At 39.0% G+C, this 23,476-nt stretch overlaps 1 protein-coding gene across 5 annotated transcripts in view; it reads right to left on the reverse strand.

Annotated features, from left to right (window-relative positions):
• The window catches only part of MAST2 (microtubule associated serine/threonine kinase 2), a 272,437-nt gene that overhangs the window by 21,953 nt on the left and 227,008 nt on the right, over positions 1 to 23,476 (reverse strand). For 4 of the 5 annotated variants that reach the window (XM_032217719.1, XM_032217718.1, XM_032217716.1 and 1 more), the window contains 12 exons: positions 22,923 to 23,131; positions 22,012 to 22,150; positions 19,235 to 19,367; positions 18,707 to 18,872; positions 14,676 to 14,777; positions 13,582 to 13,704; positions 12,869 to 12,978; positions 8,263 to 8,417; positions 6,951 to 7,252; positions 6,418 to 6,636; positions 5,004 to 5,230; positions 631 to 753 (listed from right to left, as the gene is read on the reverse strand). In XM_032217719.1, coding sequence (XP_032073610.1) covers positions 631 to 753; positions 5,004 to 5,230; positions 6,418 to 6,636; positions 6,951 to 7,252; positions 8,263 to 8,417; positions 12,869 to 12,978; positions 13,582 to 13,704; positions 14,676 to 14,777; positions 18,707 to 18,872; positions 19,235 to 19,367; positions 22,012 to 22,150; positions 22,923 to 23,131 — 2,008 coding nt within the window. The remainder of the gene's footprint in view (positions 1 to 630; positions 754 to 5,003; positions 5,231 to 6,417; positions 6,637 to 6,950; positions 7,253 to 8,262; positions 8,418 to 12,868; positions 12,979 to 13,581; positions 13,705 to 14,675; positions 14,778 to 18,706; positions 18,873 to 19,234; positions 19,368 to 22,011; positions 22,151 to 22,922; positions 23,132 to 23,476) is intronic. The other variant, XM_032217717.1, reaches the window with a different exon arrangement.

The raw sequence follows: 23,476 nt of genomic DNA on the forward strand, positions 1-23,476 counted from the left end.
GTTAGCAATCTAGCAGCTGGTTTTTTATTGCAATTTCTAAATCTTCTTCAAAGGGCAAATATATACAATGCATTATACTAATCCAGGGGTGTCAAACTCAAGCCCTGTGGGCCGCATCCGGCCCACTGGGTGCTTAAAACTGGCCCACAGGGCCGCCCTGGAAACAACAAAGACCAGCCCACAGTCCCTCTGCCAGCGAAAACAGAGCCCACCTGAGCTCTGTTTTCAATGGCAGAGAGTTGCAGGAGGCCGACACAGCCTAAATTGGAGCTCGGGAGCCTGTTTTCTCTGGCAGAGTGCTCAGGCCGCCACAGGCACCGCCGCCAAAGTCATGTCGAGCTGGCCACACCCACCTTGGCCATGTCCCTCCCAGGTCAAACACAACCCTGATGTCTCCCTCAGTGAAATCGAGTTTGACACCACTGCACGAATCTATCTGGAAGTCATGAAAACATCAGTAGTCTGCAACTGCAACATCAGATTTTTAAAAAGTATTATGTGCAACCTGATCCTCCTATGGAAAAAATCATTTTAAATAGTTTGAAGTTACTGGAAACATTTTTTTAACTAAATATTTGAGCTGACGGACATCACTCCTATTGTACAGCAGCATCAATTTTCAATCTTTACCTTCAGAACCAACTCTACCACTTCTGTATGAACCAATCCATGTACAGGCTCTCCATTCACATGAGTTATCAAGTCTCCTTCTCTTAGACCAGCCTCACTTGCTGGGCCACCTTCTTCTACATGCTGTAATGATAGAGAACAAAGTTAAATAACAATAGCAATACATTAATAATCTGTTCATATTAAAGCACATTCCAATCCCATGCATAAACAGCTATGCTTCTGACTGTACTTAGAGCATTTCGCTTGCAAATCATATACTGCTCTTAGTGAAGTCTGTCCTACCAGTGTTCAAGTATTCTCAAATGTTAATAGTACTGAAATTTCAGAATCAAAATGGATTGACAAATAACATACCGTATATACTCGAGTATAGGCCGACCCGAATATAAGCCGAGGCACCTAATTTTACCACAAAAACCTGGAAAAGTTATTGACTCGAGTATAAGCCTAGGATGGGAAATGCAGCAGCTACTGGTAAATTTCAAAAATAAAAATAGATACCAATAATGTTTTTGAATATTTATTTCCTCCCCTGGAGTGGGGAGGATTTGGGGGATTTCATAGTATCCTTCCCCTGGAGTGGGGAGGGAATGTGGATTTCATAGTATCCTACCCCTGGAGTGGGGAGGATTTGGGGGATTTCATAGTATCCTTCCCCTGGAGTGGGGAGGGAATGTGGATTTCATAGTATCCTACCCCTGGAGTGGGGAGGATTTGGGGGATTTCATAGTATCCTTCCCCTGGAGTGGGGAGGATTTGGGGGATTTCATAGTATCCTACCCCTGGAGTGGGGAGGATTTGGGGGATTTCATAGTATCCTTCCCCTGGAGTGGGGAGGGAATGTGGATTTCATAGTATCCTACCCCTGGAGTGGGGAGGATTTGGGGGATTTCATAGTATCCTACCCCTGGAGTGGGGAGGATTTGGGGGATTTCATAGTATCCTTCCCCTGGAGTGGGGAGGGAATGTAGATTTCATAGTATCCTTCCCCTGGAGTGGGGAGGATTTGGGGGATTTCATAGTATCCTTCCCCTGGAGTGGGGAGGGAATGTGGATTTCATAGTATCCTACCCCTGGAGTGGGGAGGATTTGGGGGATTTCATAGTATCCTTCCCCTGGAGTGGGGAGGGAATGTGGATTTCATAGTATCCTACCCCTGGAGTGGGGAGGATTTGGGGGATTTCATAGTATCCTTCCCCTGGAGTGGGGAGGATTTGGGGGATTTCATAGTATCCTTCCCCTGGAGTGGGGAGGGAATGTGGATTTCATAGTATCCTACCCCTGGAGTGGGGAGGATTTGGGGGATTTCATAGTATCCTACCCCTGGAGTGGGGAGGATTTGGGGGATTTCATAGTATCCTTCCCCTGGAGTGGGGAGGATTTGGGGGATTTCATAGTATACTAAGTCAGAAATAACATTGCTGCGTAGCCAGGAGTGTGTCTCAGTCACTTAAACCTCATACATAAATCATTGTACGAGGCGCTCGACGGCGCCTCTTACCTGCCGCGGGTCCCACCAGGACCGGCCAGAGGCACAGCAAGCTCCGGAACCAGAGCGGGAGCCTCCGCCGCATGGCTCAGCTCCGCCAGGGACGCATCCGGCAAGGGGAAAGTGGGGTCCCCTCTCGCGCAGCGGGTGGAGGGCGCGGGGCGGCGGCAGGGCTGGGCTGCCTCCGGGTCCTGCCTCCCGGAGCCCTGGGGCGGCCGCGGGAGTCCATGGGCGGCGGGGCTCGCTCGGCTTCCAGCAGGGAGGAGAAGGGGGGCTTCCCGGAGCCGCGCGCTCAGCAAGCTCGCCGCTCAACTCAGCGCCAGCGCGCCTTCATCTCCGAGCGCCCAGCGGAAGGGCCAAGCCGCTCGACTCGGAGCCGCTGGAGCTGGGACGCCGCCTCCGCCGCGGAATTTGCTCCAACTCAGCCGCTCCGGCCCATTGTCAGCCGGCTGGTCCCTGCCTTCCCTCCCCTCCTCTCTCTAGCTTAAAGAGACACCGACTTGCCTCGGCTGGAGGCCGGGCACGGGGAGGAGTTGGCGCCAGCCCGTGGAGGGGGCTGCGAGCGGGCGGGCGGGGGGACGGGAGGTAAAAGGCTGGATGGGTTTGGTTGCCAAACCGAGGCGGCTCGCTCGGGGCTCTTCCCTCTCTCCCCACGGGTGGGCAGCGGCCGGAGTTCCCACAAATGCCGCTCCCCGCATTTTTCTGGACGGGGTCTCGCAGGAAGGAATCCCCTCCTCCTCCAACAGGCAACAGCACTGCCGGATCCAGTTGTAGACTCGAGTATAAGCCGAGCCGGCTTTTTTCAGCCCAAAAAGTGGGCTGAAAAACTCGGCTTATACTCGAGTATATACGGTAGATTTGACTTCCAGGTATAATATGATGACCTGAAAACAGCTCTGCAAATGTGAAGCTGACAACTATGGCAAAAATAAAAGGAACCAGCGACTGAATTGATTCTTTGAAACCTTTCTGCATAAGGAGAAGGTAGGAGATCACCCACATATGCTCTAGATAGCTACTCCTTGTAAGGAGACAGGAGGACAGCATTTTTTTGAAGGTATGAACATCAAGAGACAATGGAATTATCCATGTTGTTTGCAAGCAGAGTACAGGCTTTTAAAGGACACTAAATTTGCAAACCTCACTTTCTAAATTTTTTCAGAAATTGCTCATTAATTATTTCTAAACTTTTGGAAACTTTCTCTAAGCTACTTTGAAAATGCCATGTGAGTCTATCTTTAATCCTGAATGAAAGAAAATTTAAATCATAAGCTTCAGAATTTGAAGAATATGAAATAAGTAGCAAAAATCTAAATATTTTGATCTCAGAAATGATAAATGTACTAAGGAGCCAGATAAAGTTGGAATATTGATATATTTTCCCATGGGAAATAGATTCTGTTTGAGTTTTTACAAGACATATGAAAAAGAAGCAATTTCATGATTTCAAACATAGGACATTAGAGGGGGCTAAAATTTTTGGTGGGGGAAAGATTTACAAGCTAATAAAATGTTGCAAAACATTATAACATTGAAAATACTGAAGGTGACTTTTGAAGAATGGAGTTAGTAGCCACAATATCAGCAATGTTGGTAATGATGTCTGCTTCTATGTAAAGATTTTGCCCAAAAAAAGTTATTAAAGAAATGACAGATGTAGTACATTTTTATCTAGCAAGATAGGGATAGTATTGAAAGTGAATTATGAACTGACTGAAGTTTTAAAATTTAAAAGGGAAATACAAATGACAAACGAAGATATTGACAAATAGAAATAAAATTCTGTGGGAATATTTGAATGTACTGAAGATTACGACTATTAGAAGTAAAAGGAAGGAATATAAAGTTGGTTTATTTGATCAAGATATGTTATTACATCTGGCAACCCTTTATGAACTTTCTGCTGACACCAGGACTGAGAAGATGGTGTTTATGGATTTATTTACAGATGGAATATGGGATAAACAGTAAATATCTGTAATCTTAGAGCATGTAAAGAATCTCTAAATTTGCTTATGCTTGTGATAAAGATTGAAAGTCACTTCTTTATATATTACTTTTTCTATATTACATTCTTTTTTCTCTCTCTCTTCTATTCCTATTTTCATTTTCTTTTGTTTAATTTAAATTTAATTTTACTATTATAATTAAAATTCTTAAGAAAATTATATATAAAATGACAAAAAAGATACAGTTCTATTTGTTAAATGGGGCTTATGTTTATTAGCAGCTGTGCGCATAATGCAATTTTTGTAAAGTCATAACAAATAAGGATCAGAAATCAATTTACTGAACTATTCTATTTTGTATTATGATTATGTTGCTGCTAATTAGCTTCAAAGATCAATTTCTACTTAAATAAACACAGAGTAAAGGAACTTGGAACATAATTTTGCTTCCCTTCAATTGTGAACATGCCATAACAGACAATATTCATTGTGAAAAATAATCCAGGCAAATAACAATATAATTACAAAGAAAATAATCAAAGTAAGATAAATTATAACACAGCTGAACTAAACTTAAAATTCTGATGAATTAACTAAGACAGATGTGTAAAAAAAACCAAAGCTAGAGAGATCTGAAATAGGCAATCACTGACAAGACAACTCAAAAGGAATTAAATGTAATTAACCTATATGTTTCAATTTTGATATCTCCATGCACATACATCAACTAAATATTTATATTTTCTTTTACAAAGGAAGTCATCATTCCAGAGGTAATTCTGGGAAAGATTGTTTAGGTATAAGCAAGTTTTTTTAATTGCTAAAGGTACCGCACAATTTTCAAAGCAGGCTAATTATTTATTATCATGACATAAAAATTATCATGATATAAAAATTATCATGATATAAAAATCCAATAAGTCCAAGCATACCCAGACTATGTGATGCACTGAATAGATATTACTGTTCCCCATGTAGACTCTAATTGCACGAAGTGAAAAACCATAATTCTTCCCAGCTCGATGGATGATGATTGGTGGTTTGGGATTCGTAACAGCAGGAGAATAGTCTCGGCTTGGAGATGAGTCTCTTGAAGATGGGTTGGAGGACAGAGAATGAGGTGACATTGGACTAGCCAATGGCGAACAAGTATGGTGTTCTACATGAACAAAGAAAATGCTTCCAAATTAGAAAACAGTTTTCAAAAGAAAATAAAACTTGAATAATGAATTAAGGGGGAAATAAGCTTTCTGATAGCAGAACCCTGAAAGCTACATTTTATTTTTCTTCCCCATTGTGGAAAAAGATGCTATAAGATTACTATCAGGAAAATGGCAACTTGGTATTTAGTTATACCTGGTGCAATTCACTTGTAAATATGTGCTCAAAATGAAATATTTTAAACTATGATTTTTTATTCATTTTTTAAAGAAACTATACATTAAAATGCACCAGGTTTAGACTGCCATGAACCACAAACATGTATTCAAAAGAAACTATAGGAAACAAAATTAAACCTACAGTAATTACAGATTGAAAACACATTTTCCTAACTCTTAAAAGCAAAGAATTAAGTACTATGGCATATATTAAGGTTCTTCTTTTGGGAAGGTAATTCTGGATTTTCATTATTATTATTATTTTAAAAAATTCAGGTTTTTGGAGTTCAAAATAAGCTTTCTTAGATGGTATCATCTTTCCTTAGGGCAGTGGGTCTCAACCTTCCTAATTAAATGCTTTCATGCAGTTCCTCCTGTTGTGGTGACCCTGAACCATAAAATTATTTTATGTTTTCCACATTTTTTCAAAAAAATATATTTTCTGATGGTCTTAAGCCACCCCTGTGAAAGGGTCGTTCGACCCCCAAAGGGATCCTGACCCACAGGTTGAGAACCACTGCCTTAGGGGTTAGAGCAGAGCTGATACTGGCAATTTTACTGGCACTCAGCAAGAAGATACATCCATGTTTCTCCTGTTGGCAATGTCAACACAGTACTACCTAAGTGGCTAACATGAACTTCACGATCCTTGGAAATGATTTATCAAATACGTTTGAACTGATTTATGATTTCACAAATTATTTGATAAATCATTTATGAAATGATTTATCAAAACAAGTTAAGATTTAAAAGTAATAATGTACTAATCATAGCTATAATAAAACGACCACCGTGATATTCCACTTCTTATTACAGCACAAGCTTATCCATGGCAAAACTATTATATTAAAGGTAGAATAGTGTGGTTCTTAGCAAACCCAGAAAAAGATGTAAGATAGTGGTTATTGTCACACTTAGTTGTAGTCGATTTTGTTTTGATTTTTTAAAAATGAAATAGGTAGGTTACCTGAGGGGATCAAGAGGGAGAGGGCAGTAGCTGATGCTGACTTGATCACTTTATTGACAGGCCGTGGGGAGGTCCGCTTTTCCCCGGAATCACCTGAAAGTAGCCGGTGTCGAGCTCGCCGCACAGCTAGATCACTGGTAGCCTTGGGAGTCATAAAGTCTGGACTTTCACTGCTATTGTTGCGCATATAATGATTGGAGACATCTGTAGTGTTCCCACCTACAGTTTTTTTTTAAAAAAAAGGTCAGAACCATATGGAATTTCTATTTGCTATTCCTCCAAAGGTATGTGCGTTGTATGGCCCACCAGTCTCCTTTAAAAAGCTATATATTTAGAGCCACTTTAGCATTTCTGCCATTCCACTAGCTGTAGAACAGCTGAACAGCACTTCTGGTATTCGCAGCTCACCAGGATTTCTAATTTATCAATGTGATCCTTTCCCCTCAACAGGTTGTGCAGGCCTGGTCTAACCTGACAGGCTAAATTACAATCACAGGCCAAGAACTAGAGACACTGCTGCCAATCCCATATACCTGTAAACGTTGAGCTGCTCATACTACTAACAGTTGAAGAAGGAGTTTTTAGTTCATCGTTATCACCCAGTTGGAGTTCTCTTTTTACAGACTGTTCTGAAATTAGATAAGGAAGACATTCCCGAGGTTGTGTCAAAGGCAAAGATGTCTCGTCCAACTGTTTCTTTTTTCCTTCTTCCTCAGATGAAACAGCAAAACGAGGCATTTCGAGAAGCCCAGAACAATGCCGACGGACAGTTAGAGGTGGGCTGGAGTCACTCTCTGTATGAGAGGATTCAGACACTGAGATATGTTTACGCAGTCTGAAAGAAAACAACAAAACACATTGCCATCACGCAGTTTGCACACAACAGGGTTTTAACATAAATCCATTAATGGTGGTAAACAAACATAGTAATACTAAAATCAAGCAAAGATAATTAATTTGAACTAATAAATGAAGAAAGAAAGGAAGGACAAGGAAAAAACCAGACTAAACTTTATTTTTATTTAGCTGTTTATTACATTTATATCTTGACTATTTTTTACAGCCGTGGTGCCCAACATTTGCGGGTTGGCGGTTGGGCTGGGGAGAGGGGAGAAGGAAACTGGGCAGCATGAGTGGAGAGCCGGGGCATAAAGACCCAGCCCTCGTGTGAGTGGTGAGCCAGCATGCATACATACAGCTCAACTTGCGCGAGTGGCGGGCTGGCATGTATGCATGCTAGTGTTCACTGGCCTGCCAATCCACCGGCCTGCTGGTCCACCACTCATGCACTTGAGTGACCACTGGCCGCCTCTTGTGCAAGTTGAGCTGCACATGCATGCTCTGGCCAGCCACTCACTTGGCCCCATTCTGAATAGGTCACGGCCTGATAGTGGGACATGGCCCAGCAGCTGGGGAGCCCTGTTTTACAGGAAAGCAGCTTATGGGGGGAGTTTCCAGTTTTATTAACAGCTATAAAGTAGTCTGTATTGAGAGAAAGTTGTATGTCCAAAGTCGCCCTGTGAACTCTATGCCTCAAAGGATTTAGAATTTAGGTCCTCCTGGTTTTTAAGACAGAGGCTTTTACAGATGGTCTAGTGAATCTTGCTTGAGCAGGATATTGAACAAGATGTTATCTATAAGTCCGTAACTTAGAAATTAGAAATTCTAATTCTATGAATTAATTTCATCCCAATCTCCCTTTTTTCATAAAGCTAAATTAAACATTGGACTAAAATTGCGTATTGATTTCTGATTTCATACATGTTTTTTTTTCTCCCTCCAAAAAGCATCCCTTTCCCCCCAAAATAAGTAGAACAGTTAAAATATATATTCCCACAAACTCACATTTCAGGGGATCCAATCACCCAGCTGCGGTCTTGACTCTTCAAGCTCACAAGGCTATCATGTCTGTCATCCTTTTCTTCACTGAAACTCCGTTTGGTGGGTGGTGGCGTTTTTCTCTCTTCGTGGATGGAAAGACGTTCCATGCTGCTATATACCTACAGGTACAATGTAACGGTTCATCAGCAAACTAAATTATTCAGAACTTAAATACTGATTTAATTTAACTTAAATACTTAAATACTGATATCTCAGGGGTTGCCACAAAGAAGAGGGAGTCAAACTATTTTCCAAGGCGCCTGAGGATAGAACATGAAGCAATGGATGGAAACTAATCAAAGAGAAGCAACTTAGAACTGAGGAGAAATTTCCTAACAGTTAGAACAATTAATCAGTGGAACAGCTTGCCTCCAGAAGTTGTGAATGCCCCAACACTGGAAGTCTTTAAAAAGATGTTGGATAGCCATTTGTCTGAAACGGTATAGGGTTTCCTGCCTAGGCAGGAGGTTGGACTAGAAGACCTCCAAGGTCCTTCCAACTCTGCTATTGTATGATAAGTGCTCCTGCTGAGATCAGGAATGGTCTTATGATTTTGGTTACGTCTTTTGATTAGCTACTGTTACCTATTTGTAATTGTATTCTCCAGAATTCAAGAATCTGAGAATTTAGACACATAAAACTGTAAACCTGTGGAAAGTGCTATACAAACAATTCTAACTTTACAGAATTGTTTAAAGTACAGCAACCAATATCCTACTCCATGTATAGTGACAATAGGCTCAGATGCCACCATATTGCTTTAATTCCAAAGAGCAACATGGAGATTCTGAAGGAACAGTGAGTTACTTGAGACCAAGCACAATGGGACAGTGGACAGTGTGGATTCACAGGTGACCATTCAACGTAAACTACCATTACAAGTAAAACCACATCATTTAAATGGACCTTGGAAGTCTAGGAATAACATTGATCCTCGAGAAATGATGTTAAACAGTACAAATAAAGAGAGAAAACACAACTGGTTTCCAAAGAATGAAGTGATGGTGTTTAGAGATTATGAAAAAAGGCAAAACAATGTCTTGATTGAAGAAAAGGTTTAAAACTAACTTCAGAAGGAAGGAAATAACCTGGGGAAATGATTTTGTCCCTATGAAAAATAAGAAAAGCAGCATCTCATTGTAAGGAGCCAATAAGACAGCTGTTAGAAAAGTTACTTTCAATGGGAGAAGATGTATTTAAAATGGTATCTTTAGGCTCAAAAGATTTTGACAGTAATACAAAGAGAACTGTTAGTGGACATTATAATTCAAAAGTTATACCCAGACAACTTTCAAACTATGTGTGCTCTCTTGAAGCAACACATCCTAAGAAAAGGAAACCTGAATTTCCCCTTACCTTCAGATCTTTCACTGATAACGGATGCTATATAGATTTACAGAATTGTTGAGAGCAAGCAGTGTGGAAGTTTAAAATCGCCATCACCACCTGCATTCTTGCTCATGCGTTGACAAGAGTATATCAAGTTAGTCTGTACTAGTCTAGGAAAGTCCCGACATTCTCTGGCAAGTGAATCAGAAATCTCCTTTCACAAAAAATGATGGAATGCCACCATAGATACTTAGTCATTGGCAAGATGAAGTGGTACCCTTGATAAAGGTAAAAATCATAGGGTTCCCTCACAGGCAACAGAAAATTCAATCAGTCTCCCAAAGTGATACTTTTGTTCCCAGACACTAGGTTTAGGTTTAGGTTTATTAGATTTATATGCCGCCCTTCTCCCAAGGACTCAGGGCGGCATACAACATTAAAATAAACACATAATACAAAAGTTAAAAAAAAATTAAATAGAATATCCCAAACCCAATTAAAATTGACAATGACATTTTTTTTAAAAAAAAATCGAATTAAAATTAACAGTGATCAATAATTTATTTTGTTTTGTTCAGGCCAGGCTGGCTTGCTGGAAAAGCCAACTTTTTAGGGCGCATCGGGAGGACCGGAGGTCGGGGATTATATGAAGTTCCGGGGGCAGCTCATTCCAGAGGGAAGGCGCTCCCACAGAGAAGGCTCTCCCCCTGGGGGTCACTAGCCAACACTGTCTGGCCGATGGCACCCTGAGGAGGCCAACTCTGTGGGATCGCACTGGACGATGGGAAGCTACCGGTGGCAGTAGGTGGTCTCACAGGTACCCTGGGCCTAAGCCATGCAGTGCTTTAAAGGTCATAATTAGTACATTGAATTGCACCCGAAAGACAACCAGCAACCAGTGCAGGCCTCCTAAAAGGAGTGTAACATGGGAGCACCTGGGTGCCCCCATGATAACCCGCGCAGCCGCATTCTGGACCAGTTGAAGCTTCCGGGTGCTCTTCAAGGGCAGCCCCATGTAGAGAGCATTACAGTAGTCCAGGCGAGAAAGGACGAGGGCATGAGTGACTGTGCACAAAGCATCCCGATCCAGGAAGGGGCGCAACTGACGTACCAGGCGAACCTGGTAAAAGCCCCCCCTGGTCATGGCCGTCAGGTGTTCTTCTAAACTAAGCCGCGTATCCAGGAGGACACCCAGATTGCGGGCCCTCTCTGAGGGGGCTAAAATTTCTCCCCCTATCATCAAAGATGGAACAAGATGCACAAATTGGGATGACAGAAACCACAGCCACTCCGTCTTGGAGGGATTGAGCTTGAGCCTGTTCCTCCCCATCCAGATCAGCACAGCCTCCAGGCATCGGGACATCACGTCGAGGGCATCGTTTGGGTGGTTTGGGGTAGAGATGAAAAGTTTGGGATTTGGGATATTTGGGATTTGGGATATAGTAGAAGCTTTGGAGAAACAATCATGCTTCCAGACAGAGAACTGCACACTTAAAGTACTAAGATGTGTGCATTTAATAAATGTAATATTTACAAATGTCTACCTTCACCAAGGCAAATAAGCCATAATTTATACCCATCCAGGGGGAATCTGGCAAAATGAAGTCCTTCTGATGGACAGTCAGATAGATGCCTACAACAAGAGGACAATGATGGCCTGACAACTGTTGGGAATCTTGAAGAAGAACCAACAGAAGAATAAATAAAATAAAATGAATTAGGAAGGGAAAAAATCATTTCTATTAAGCAAAACCTCAGGATTGAATGTGCTAATACTATAAAAAATAAATAAAGAGTAGGAATTTGATGGACCTTCCAGGAGCAGAACTTTTATTAACAATACAATATGCTTTAAGAAATTCAACTCTGTGAAAACGGTTAACCCATATAGATGTGATGAAGAATAAAAAAATAATGGAACCCAAAACTTTCTCGGAGTGGAAAAAATTAACCATACTAATATATATTTAGTTATATTTATTTATACATACATACATACACACACACACGTACATACAACACACATGCATAATTAAATATATAACAATTAATTGGATTAAAAACATATTTTCTTGCATTGGTACTCCCTAGAATTCTTTTTAAAACAGCTCAAACAACATTTGAAACAGACATTTTGGAAAGCCGTACTTTATCTGTTTAATGTTGAAAATGGGTCAGTTGGTAACATTTAAAAACCCATAGTTAATCTACTTCTTCCCAAACCCCACAGTAATAAGCCTAACTCGAAGAGGTATTTCAAAAGGAAGCTGTACCCCCAACTGACCACTGTGCGTATTCAATCATGCCTCAGTGGTTTTACACTGACATTTTAAATCACTAAAGATTTAATTGGAAGGAGAAAATACATTCATGTTTCTAGGACTGAGCTCAACTGAGAATCTGATTTGCATATCAAACTGAAGAAAATATCATTATAAAAAATTCACCACATCACGGGGTAGTTATTAATAAATTATCTGGCCCAATTGTCAGACAAGACTTTCAAATGAGCCTTCCATGACACCCACTTTGAATACAGTATTATTCTTCAAAGTGTAAAATATAAGCATGCAAACATCACATCCTCTAAAGATACTGGTTTAGTTTCCACTTTATTCTCTCTGCTCACTCACAGAACTCCTTTCCAGTTTATATCAACCTTAATTTTCTTACAATATTCCTTAAGTTGTAAAGTATCTGTTAAGATATACATAGATGCATACATATATATGAACAAAAAGATAGTGTGTGTTTGTGTGCATGTGTAAATAAATAAGTATCTTTAGTTTATCTGTTGTTTCTAATTGTGATCAAAGACAGCATGCTGTTTAAATTACCGAATGTAAGGAATACTTATTTCAAAATGTATGTTCCATGAACAAGTCACTTATGTGCCTTCTATGTCATCAAATACATGTTTAGAATCTTTCATGATAACCTGACCTCAGTGTTCAATTTCTAGTTCAATTTCTGCAAAGATATGACATCACAAAAATTCAAAATATTCCATGGCACCCTTGTGAATTTGATGCAATGCTCCAGAGCACAATCGTGGGGAGTTTGGGAACTATGGCATATATCAAACTAACTTGTGACACCAGTCCTTTTTATAAAGAGCCCTCTATTGTACATATTGGCGACCCATTTTTGAAACATTGAGCTTCCAGCATATTATAGAGAATTTTTCAAATTGTTTTCAATCAGAATTTTCAAAACCCATTTAGTCAGCAACACCTCATACCTTGCTAAATCTAGGTGAACATGAGGAAAACTGTCTAATTTTCATATGATCATCATCATTTGTGTCTTCCTCCTCCTCAGAATCTAAGTGTTGATATCGCTCAGTACGAGCTGCAAACAAGAAAACAGATTTGAGTTCAAGTATTTGCACAAGGAGAAAGCCTACTGTATTAAGTATTTTCTGCACTTAGAAGCAAATGTAGTGTGGTAAGGCATAGGTGGCTGCTGTAGTATGTCATGAGCATGCCAGAGTGTGGCTGCTGCGGAGTTTGGGAGGATGCACAGGCACGCGGGCCTGTGCAGTGGGTACAAGCAAGCACACGCTACAGAGTACAAGATCTTGAGGAGAAGTATAAGATCCTCAAGAGAAAAAGCAACAGGGGTGGGGGAGCAAGTTATAGGAATTGTTTGAAACTTTCCCTGCCCGCTTCCCCCTAGACTTGCTTGTGGGAGGCTGGCAGGGAAAGTTCCAACTGGTGATCATGTGACCACAGGATGCTGGCAGGGGAGGTTCCAAATGGTGATCATGTGACCACAGGATGCTGCAACCATTGTTAAGTGCAAGCCAATTGCCAAGCTCATGATGTTGGGATGACCAGAACTTCAAGGACAAGTTGCAAATATGACTCATTCAGTGCTGTTGTAATTTCTTATATTTATGGAAACATAAGCAAAATGCTAAAATAATTATAATCTCTGATCATTTTTTCTTACTGTCAAAATAACTAGTATCATCTTCTGACTCTAATTGTGGGATAAATTCTGCTTTTTGCCGTAGTAATCCATTCCAGTCTAAGTCTTTGAAGAACCTGTGTTGTTTCACTTCAAAAGCACTACCTGTAATGACAAAAATTGTGAGGAATTCTTCATATAGTAGCAAGTACAGTTCATCTAAAATCTGAACAAAAATCAGAGCTCAGTGGATACATGTTACACTAACTTTCTTCTCCAAAATAATGAACTAGTGAGGTTGTTTTAGCTCTTTGCGATAACAACCATAAATTCAAATACATCTGAATTAGTTAACCAAGGAAGAAATAAGGGGACATTGCATGAAAGTTTATGCATTTTTAAATTATGTTAGTCTTTTATAAAGTTTTTGTTATTATGAGGAATGAAAATCCACATTCATTCTCATAAATTCTGACCAACAAAGCAGAATGCAAAATGTTTTAATATTGTTGCTGATGGAAGAATATGGAACACTGAATAGAAACACTGGGACCTACCTAGCTATTTATCAGCAAATGCATTTTTAAAGGAATGTTTAAATATTGGCCAATATTAGTCTCTACTAAAACAAAATAAACTTTGTTACAAGATCCACCATTACAATAACTGTACTAAGTTAGAAAGTGACAAGCAATAACATTAAGATTACATATGCAATTATATTTTTTTACTATGGAACTATTTACACTTTTTGGGCTACCACTCTAAATGGACAAAATGGCATATAAGTGGCATATATGCCTACCCAAAATGGCATATAACCTAATATTAGTACCTGAGGGTAGGACAAGAAACAATTAATCAGTGGAACAACTTGCCTCCAGAAGGTGTGAATGCTCCAACACTGGAAGTTTTTAAGAAGATGTTGGATAACCATTTGTCTGAAGTGGTGTAGGATTTCCTGCCTGAGCAGGGGGGTTGGACTAGAAGACCTCCAAGGTCCCTTCCAACTCTGTTATTCTATTCTATTCTATTCTATTCTATTCTATTCTATTCTATTCTATTCTGTAAGTATGAAAAAGTAAACAATTTACATGTCATTCTAAATATATGTCATTTTTATAAATATGAAGCACCTGTTCCCAGTCTTTCCAAAGGGTTTTGTCGTAGGAGTTTACCAATTAAGTCCTGGGCATCTAGTGGTAAAGCTTCATCTCCTTCTGGCCAGACAATTTCATCTGCAGAAATCATATTGACAGGATAACACTCTGCACAGGATTCTATGCATAGAATAGTGTTTTTATGTCTCATGGCTCTCAATTTCTCCCTCAGATATAAGCTCCCGCCCACCCGCTACCAATAGCATCCTTCAGTTAGAGGTGTCTGAGGGATCTGATCATTGAGTCAAAACGATGAAAGCCAGATTGTGCTTTCATTCCTTTCATATGTTTGTGACATGTCAAGACACACATAAAAAAGGAGCAGAGCTTATACTGGAACAGCACAATGCTACTTTCATCTCCTGCTGAACTGACAACTCTGCTTTCAATGTCAGGAGATTCTCTTAATGAGAGATGTACCAGATGATATGCACAAGTAAATTAATATGATACTATGAAAGGCATTCTCCAGGTACACATAAAATAATTATCTATTCTTTCGATTAAATGCATGTGTATAATATTAAATATTTTACAAATATATAAGATATAATAATTGCTTCAAGGACAGTCAATACTTAGAAAGGGCATGCCTGAAAGAAAGAGTTTAGATCCTCTCCCTGGCACAAAAAAGAAAAAAAAAGCATTGCTGCTTTATTTTATTTTGTGCCTTCAAGTCAATGTTGACTCTTGGCGACCGCCTGGAAATAAGGGAACCTGGCAGGGAAGGTTTCAGAAGCGGTTTGCCATTGCCTCCTAACTAACCCAATGTCACTCAGCTACCTTTGTGCCCAAGAGTAAAACTCATGGTCTCCAAGTTTCTAGACTGATGATTTAATCCTATACCAAACTGGCTTTCACTGCTGCTTTAAGAGTTTATTCAGTTTAAATCTGAAATTCCATAAAGCACCATTATCATTTTTCAGGCTCATATGGAAATCTGAAAAAGGTTAGAGTGCTTTAATGAATAGCTAAATATGCTGCCCTCAGAGGAGGTCTGAAGCACTTCTGAATCATTTTTGAAGTACAATGTGCACAGTGCTACTGAATGTACTGCAGGTTTGGTTTTTTTTTTAAAGCGTATGGCATGTGTTAGCCAGGGATCACCGAGGTAGCTGGCTGCCTCTGTGAAAGTAATTTTTTCGGGCAGTGTTATCTTACCCACGGGATGCCTGAATGCCAGTAGGCAATTGGGGGAGGCTCCTTTCCTGTCCCTATGTGCTTTATTCGCCCATGGGAATCTAGCTGCTGGGCTACAGACTTCAGCAGAGCGCAGGGTCATCATCTTACCACGTGAGCCACCACGGGCCCCATACATATACTGCAGGTGATATGTATATTTAGCTATCAACTGGGTTAATATTTTTTGTAATACAATTGTGTTGTATTACATAATACATGCAATATAATTGTACTATATGGAGGTTCTATGATCTCAAATAATATATTTAAGACTGTAACACATTCAAATATTAAATTACATGCCAGTATAATTATGCAAATTATTTTGGAAAATAAGTATTTGGTCAATATCAAAAGTTCATCTCAATACTGTGTTATATATCCTTTGTTGGCAATGACAGAGGTCAAATGTTTTCTGTAAGTCGTCACAAGGTTGGCACACACTGTTGCTGGTATGTTGGCCCATTCCTCCATGCAGATCTCCTCTAGACCAGTGATGTTTTGGGGCTGTCGCTGGGCAACACAGACTTTCAACTCCCTCCAAAGGTTTTCTATGGGGTTGAGATCTGGAGACTGGCTAGGCCACTCCAGGACCTTGAAATGCTTCTTACGAAGCCACTCCTTCATTGCCCGGGCGGTGTGTTTGGGATCATTGTCATGCTGAAAGACCCAGCCAAGTTTCATCTTCAATGCCTTTGCTGATGGAAGGTGGTTTGCACTCAAAATCTCACGATACATGGCCCCATTCATTCTTTCTTGTACACGGATCATTCGACCTGGTCCCTTTGCAGAGAAACAGCCCCAAAGCATGATGTTGCCACCCCCGTGCTTCACAGTATGTATAGTGTTCTTTGGATGCAACTTAGCATTCTCTCTCCTCCAAACACGACGAGTTGTGTTTCTACCAAACAGTTCTATTTTGGTTTCATCTGACCATATGACATTCTCTCAATCCTCTTCTGGATCATCCAAATGCTCTCTACCAAACTTCAGATGGGCCCGGACAAGTACTGGCTTAAGCAGGGGGACACATCTGGCTCTTCAGGATCTGAGTCCCTGGCGGCATAGTGTATTACTGATGGTAGCCTTCGTTACGTTGGTCCCAGCTCTCTGCAGGTCATTCACTAGTCCCCCCCCACTTGGTTCTGGGATTTTTGCCCACCATTCTTGTGATCATTTTGACCGCACGGGGTGAGATTTTGCGTGGAGCCCCAGATCAGGGAGATTATAAGTGGTCTTGTATGTCTTCCATTTTCTAATTATTGCTCACAGTTGATTTCTTCACACCAAGCTGCTTGCCTATTGCAGATTCAGTCTTCCCAGCCTGGTGCAGGTCTACAATTTTGTTTCTGTTGTCCTTTGACAGCTCTTTGATCTTCACCATAGTGGAGTTTGGAGTATGACTGTTTGAGGTTGTGGACAGGTGTCTTTTATACTGCTAACAAGTTTAAGAGGAGCCTCTTAAAGAAGAAGTTACAGGTCTGTGAAAGCCAGAAATCTTGCTTGTTTGTAGGTGACCAAATACTTATTTTTCACCATAATTTGCAAAAAAATTCTTTCCAAATCAGACAATGTGATTGTCTGGATTTGTTTTCTCATTTTGTCTCTCATAGTTGAGGTCTACCTATGATGTCAATTACAGGCCTCTCTGATCTTTTTAAGTGGGAGAACTTGCACAATTGGTGGCTGACTAAATACTTTTTTGCATGTATGTATGTCTCTGTGTGTGTGTGTGTGTGTGTGTGTGTGTGTGTATTTGTTTTCGTAGATTTTCACGGGTGTAGGTATGCTGGTCTTGTTGTATTCGGGTCTTTTCCCGTTTTCGGCACCAAAACACCAGCCGAAGCCAAAAACACCAGCCTGAAGATGGCGAGTGAGACCTCGCTGAAACATTGCCAAGACAATCTCAATCTTACACGGGAAAAGACCCGAATACAACAAGACCAGCATATATATATTATATTATATTATAATATATATATATATATATATGTATGTATGTATGTATGTATGTATGTATATGTATATTATATTATAATATATATGTATATGTATATTATATTAATTTATATTAATTTATAATTCTACATTCTTTTTATAACATTTAGCATCTTGAATCCTACTCTCTATGAATGTAGTTCCACTCACAGTACAGGGGTTTCCTGCCTCTCCCTTCCAAATGTTGCCAAACTTGGAAAGAATTCAAAAACCATAAAATATAATTCATAGGCCAACAGCAGAAACTAATAAAAAATTGGCAACACCCTTTTGGATCAGAGACAATAAGAACTGTGTAATATGCCACGTTAAAATAGTTATTTGTCCCATTTAAAAACATACAATACCTATATATTTGGTTGGCTACATCAATGAGGCAGATCTATGGTATGGTCCCAAAGTACCCATGTTCTGTTTTACTACTGCCAACATGGGTGAATTAGCCAAATTATATTGTAGGTGAAGTCTCGAGTGTAATTGGCTCTACTTCTGTGATTTCATGGATAACTGTGCAAATTTCAGGTTAGATAGTTGACAAATGAAGAACAGAAGCAAAACTTTTAATTTCCAAATGAAATATATGCATCTCTTGCTTTTCTTGCACTAACTGAATTGATGTATGACATTTGCTTTTTAATGTTGATTTTATTGTATTGCTGGGGAAATGACCTTGGGCTAAAGGAGACAGTACCCATTTTCCAAAATCAGATAAGCTAACTAAATAATGATACTAAATTACTAATATTGTCCTTATTTAATTAAATGATTTTTAAGCCATTTATCAAATTGAAGAAGACATTTAATACTTATAAAAGTTGGATACCTACCACTAATAACTTGCCCAAATAGCTCTTCTGTGGTGTCTCCAAAAAAAGGAACACAACCAACTAAAAATTCATACAAGATTATTCCCATGGCCCACCAGTCCACAGGCTTTCCATAACCTTGTCGCAATATTACTTCAGGCGCAATGTATTCTGGAGTCCCACATACCTGAAAAGAAAATTTAAAAATGATAGGATGCAGAAAATCTCTAATGAAGAAACTCAAACTATAAAACTACAATGTAAATTGTGTTTAAACAATGTGTAACGGGTTCATTATTCATTACAAAAAAAGTAAATATTTTAATTAAATACTTGTGCAAAAACGTTTGAGATTTGATTAATTTAAATCTGTCCAAGCTGAACAGAATTTTTCATTGCTATACTTAAAGGAGTTAAAACTTCAATTTTACTCTGCTGTTTCTGGGTCAAGATATAAAACCCATGTTGAATATATTTGCTTTAGGCAGTTTTTAAAAATTAATATATGCAGATATGCATAGTAATTTCAAAACTGTAATTTTGGCTTACTTGCTTATCCAAGAATTCTCTGGCATCTTTCTCAATATGACCTTCATACAGATTAGTTGTCAAACTCATTAAGCCAATTTTGGAGAGGCCAAAATCAGTCAATTTGACGTGACCCATTGAGGTAATGAGAAGACTGAAAAAGGGGAATACAGATTAGTATTATAATACCATTTATGAACATTTAACCATGCCACAATACCATGCTATTATTTATCAATACCCTCTAACAAATATTACACAGGCTGTCCTCGACGTATGACCACAAGTGAGCCCCAAAATTCTGTTGCTAATCAAGGCAGGTTGTTCAGTGAGGTTTGCCCCATTGTACAACCTTTTTGCTACAGTTGTTAAGTGAATCATGCAGTTATTAAGTGAATCTGGCTTCTCCCATTGACATTGCTTGTCGGAAGCCGGCTGGAAGTTTACAAATAGTAATTACGTGACCCTAAAACTGTGTGGAACAGTGCAACTCTCATGACCATGGGGATGCCGCAATGGTCATAAATGTGAAAAGTGGTCATAGGTTTTCTTAATACTATTGGAAACCACTAAATGAATGGTTATAAGTCGAGAACTACCTACAACTTTAATATCTCATTACTGTAGAAAATATCTAACATAAGATACTAAAATCTTAAAGGGACTATTTCAATGCAGTAAACATTCAGTAACATTTGAAATATCTATTTCTATGTGTTTTACATGCTAGTTATTATGAAGCCATCTATACAACCTGCCTTACATGGGAATTAAGCTTAGAAAGCTCTTATTGAACTGTGGCAATGATTTAGGTAAAAGTAACTTTTTTTTCCTCAAAAAAGAGGCTGAAAATCTGGGTGTGTCTTTCTTATACATCGAATACAGCATTTTTTGCCTCCTGAAGTCCCACCCCCTTAACTAAAATGGCATGAATAGCCTTATGGAGGCTTTCAGAGAGCTCCTGGGGGCTGGGGAGGGCATAAATGAGCAAAAAAACAGGCTGTTTTTTTGCCCCCCCAGCCCCCAGCAGCACTCTATAAGCTTCTATAAGGCTATGCATGCAATTTTTTTTGACAAAAAACAGGCCCGTTTTCACAAAAAATGGACCATTTTTGCTCGTTGTTGCCCCCCCCAGCAAGCCCCCCCCCCAAGGCTATTCATGCCTTTTTTTAAAAAAAAAAACAGGCCCATTTTCACAAAAACGGGGATGTTTGCAGAGTGCAAAAACTCCTCCCCCCCCTTTTCGGAAAGCTCTTTAGTTAAAGTGATAGATGAGAATTAGATTGATCGAGTGCTGTGCCAGCAAAAACAAAGTCTTAGGTGCTACAGATTGTCAGTGATTTCTTTGTCCAGCACATGGATAAATACACCTGGAAACATCTACCTACCTATTCTCACTCTCTCCCTACCTACTACTCTCTCTCTCTCTCTCTCTCTCCATCTACCTACCTATTTACTCTCTCTCCCTACCTATCTACTGTATTTCTCTCTCTCCTCTTACCTATCTACTGTATTTATCTATCTCTTTCTATTTCTCTCTTTCTATCCCTCTATCTACCTACCTACATACTCTCTCTCCTTACCTACCTACTATATTTCTCTATTTCTCTGTCTCTGTCTCTCTATCCTTTTATCTACCTACATACCTACCTACCCTCTCTCTCCCTACCTACCTACTATATTTCTTTCTCTTTATTTCCCTCTCTATCCCTCTATCTACTTACCTACCTACCTACTTTTTTAAAATTTGCCTCTTCAAAACCTTGATGCGTCTTAGACTCCGATGCGTCTTATACTCCGAAAAATATGGTACAAAGCACAAAAGATTCCCATTCAGCTATGCCTCCAATCATATATGCTGTTCAAGGAATCTTCCACCCCTCCAACCCCCCAATCTGCCTCCTTGGTGATGACATATATCAAAAATGAAAGAAAGCCAGAATTAGCTATATCCTAGCCTGTTTGTTTTTGGCTATGATTACTGGCAATTCTATTACCGTTTATTATCAGCACATGGACTATGAGGTTAATATTTTCATCAGAATATGACTTTTGACATACATTTCCCCATTTGTCCATGAAACTAACAGTCGCCATTTATATATACAGTATATCTAAGCCATGCTATAAAAGGAATTACCTGCTACATAACACTTTAAAGAAAAAAATCAGGGTCTAATTTGAGTCAGATTTGAATACTTTTATATTCAGACACTGAATTGGACCCAAACCAAGTAATGCTTTTAAACAAATTAATTTAAATCAATGAGCTTTTTTAAAAAAATGCTCTTGAATTGATTTTTGGTTACTGCATCCATGTACATTTCTTGCCAGTATTACAGAATTGATTTTTCATTGCTTTCTTCCAGAAAGTTTACATTCTTACTAGTTTAAATTCTTACTAATTTAAATTCTATCTTTATTCTTTGCTTTACAGTCTCACACATTAAAGGTGTGAGCCAAGTACATGTGTTTAAAATGATAAAATTATAGCCCTGTTCAACTTACACTTTTACTGGATATTAAATATAGTGTCCTTGTAGAAGGACAATCAAAACTTTCCTATTGTGGAAATGCCTCACTTTAAATTTAAGACACAATTAATGAAAGAATAGTTTTTCAATAAATTTTATTGAAATAATCACAATCTGATATTTGTCAAGAAGCAATTCAAGAATAAATATTGTAATGAAAGGGTGCCCTTACAGAGGAGAAAAATAGTACAAGTTGTTGCTACAGATATTTTTAGAATGAACAGCTGCAACTGCAAGTACAAACATGAGAAGTTAAAAGCATACTTGTCAGGTTTTAGATCACGGTGGACAATTCCATAATTGTGGAGGTATTCTAATGCCAGTACAGTTTCTGCAAAATACATTCTTGCCATATCTACAGGCAATGCTCCAATATTCTTCAAAAGAGTTGCACAATCCCCTCCTAGATCACAATAAAAACATAATTTCTGCATTCACTATCGGACTATACAAAGCTGACAGTATATCATGTTAATATATACAGTATATTCCTATCTGTGTCTAATCAAAAGAAAAACTAACTCTAGACTAGGAATTTTGAATGTCATTTTATTGGACCGAATGTTTTTCCAATATTTTAGTCCAATGCATTATTGTAAAAATAATAGATCAGTTTCTAGATTCGTTCTCAATAGGTGCACATAACTGAGAAATATTACGTTAATATATAAAAGGAGCAAAAAATAAGATATTTCCACCTACTCTGCAATACAATGCTAAACAGATAATGATATGGGGGAAGACCAGGGAACTGTGAGGCAGACAGGAATATAATTTGGTGGTAATGCTTTAGGAAAAATCAGTGGGAAGTATTTGGTGCCTGTTTCCTCTTCTGGATCAATTAGCTCATTCCACAACCAGCTGTATTGCTTTAGCTGCTGTTAATAAATACCAACTCTGTTGGTAAGATCTCTTTCATTCAAAATAAAGTGATGGACAAATATACAGGCTTGGAATATATTACTGAAATATGATGGAACAGAGCTAGATTTGTAGCACAATATATTCATTCTATCTTGAAAGATATGAAACAAATCCTAGACTGAGAAAATAATGGAAGTACCCTAGCAGCTAAATGAATCATCATATTTAATCTCTCTCTTCCTAATGATTAATACATCTCTTCCCATTTTGATTAATACATTTACTATAATGTCTGGGTAAATTTTGGATACCTTCCACATACTCCATGACCATGCAAAGATGCCGCTTGGTTTCAAAGGAGCAAAACATGCTGACAACAAAAGGATTTTCTGCAAAAGTTAGGATATCCCTCTCCACAAAAGCTTGCTGAATTTGGTTCCTCAAAATAAGGTTCTGCTTATTAATCTTCTTCATTGCAAAACGTTGACGTGTACTCCGGTGGCGCACCAAGAACACTGCACTATGGTAACACATGAACAATATGTTATACAGGAAATGAGAAAGAATACATCTGAAGTTTCACCTGTTTGACCAGTCGATAAAGCTAGAAAGAACTCACAAAATGGACAGGATTAACTAGCACCAAGTAATTTGTCTTTTTTCTCCAGGCTCTGCTTGAATTTTAAAGTTAATTCTTTTATAGTAAAGGATAGAATTTTATGTGGGATTCAGTAATCAGGAATGAAATAGGTACCAAGAAAAAACAAAAGACTCTTAGAAATAAATCTATTTACCAAGTTAGCATTACGAAATTTGAAATACTGAATCTGTTTCATTCATATGTAACTTTTACTTCAAATATAAC

This window comes from Thamnophis elegans, chromosome 5 (assembly GCF_009769535.1).
Source record: "Thamnophis elegans isolate rThaEle1 chromosome 5, rThaEle1.pri, whole genome shotgun sequence".
In the NCBI taxonomy this organism is placed as follows: domain Eukaryota; kingdom Metazoa; phylum Chordata; class Lepidosauria; order Squamata; family Colubridae; genus Thamnophis; species Thamnophis elegans.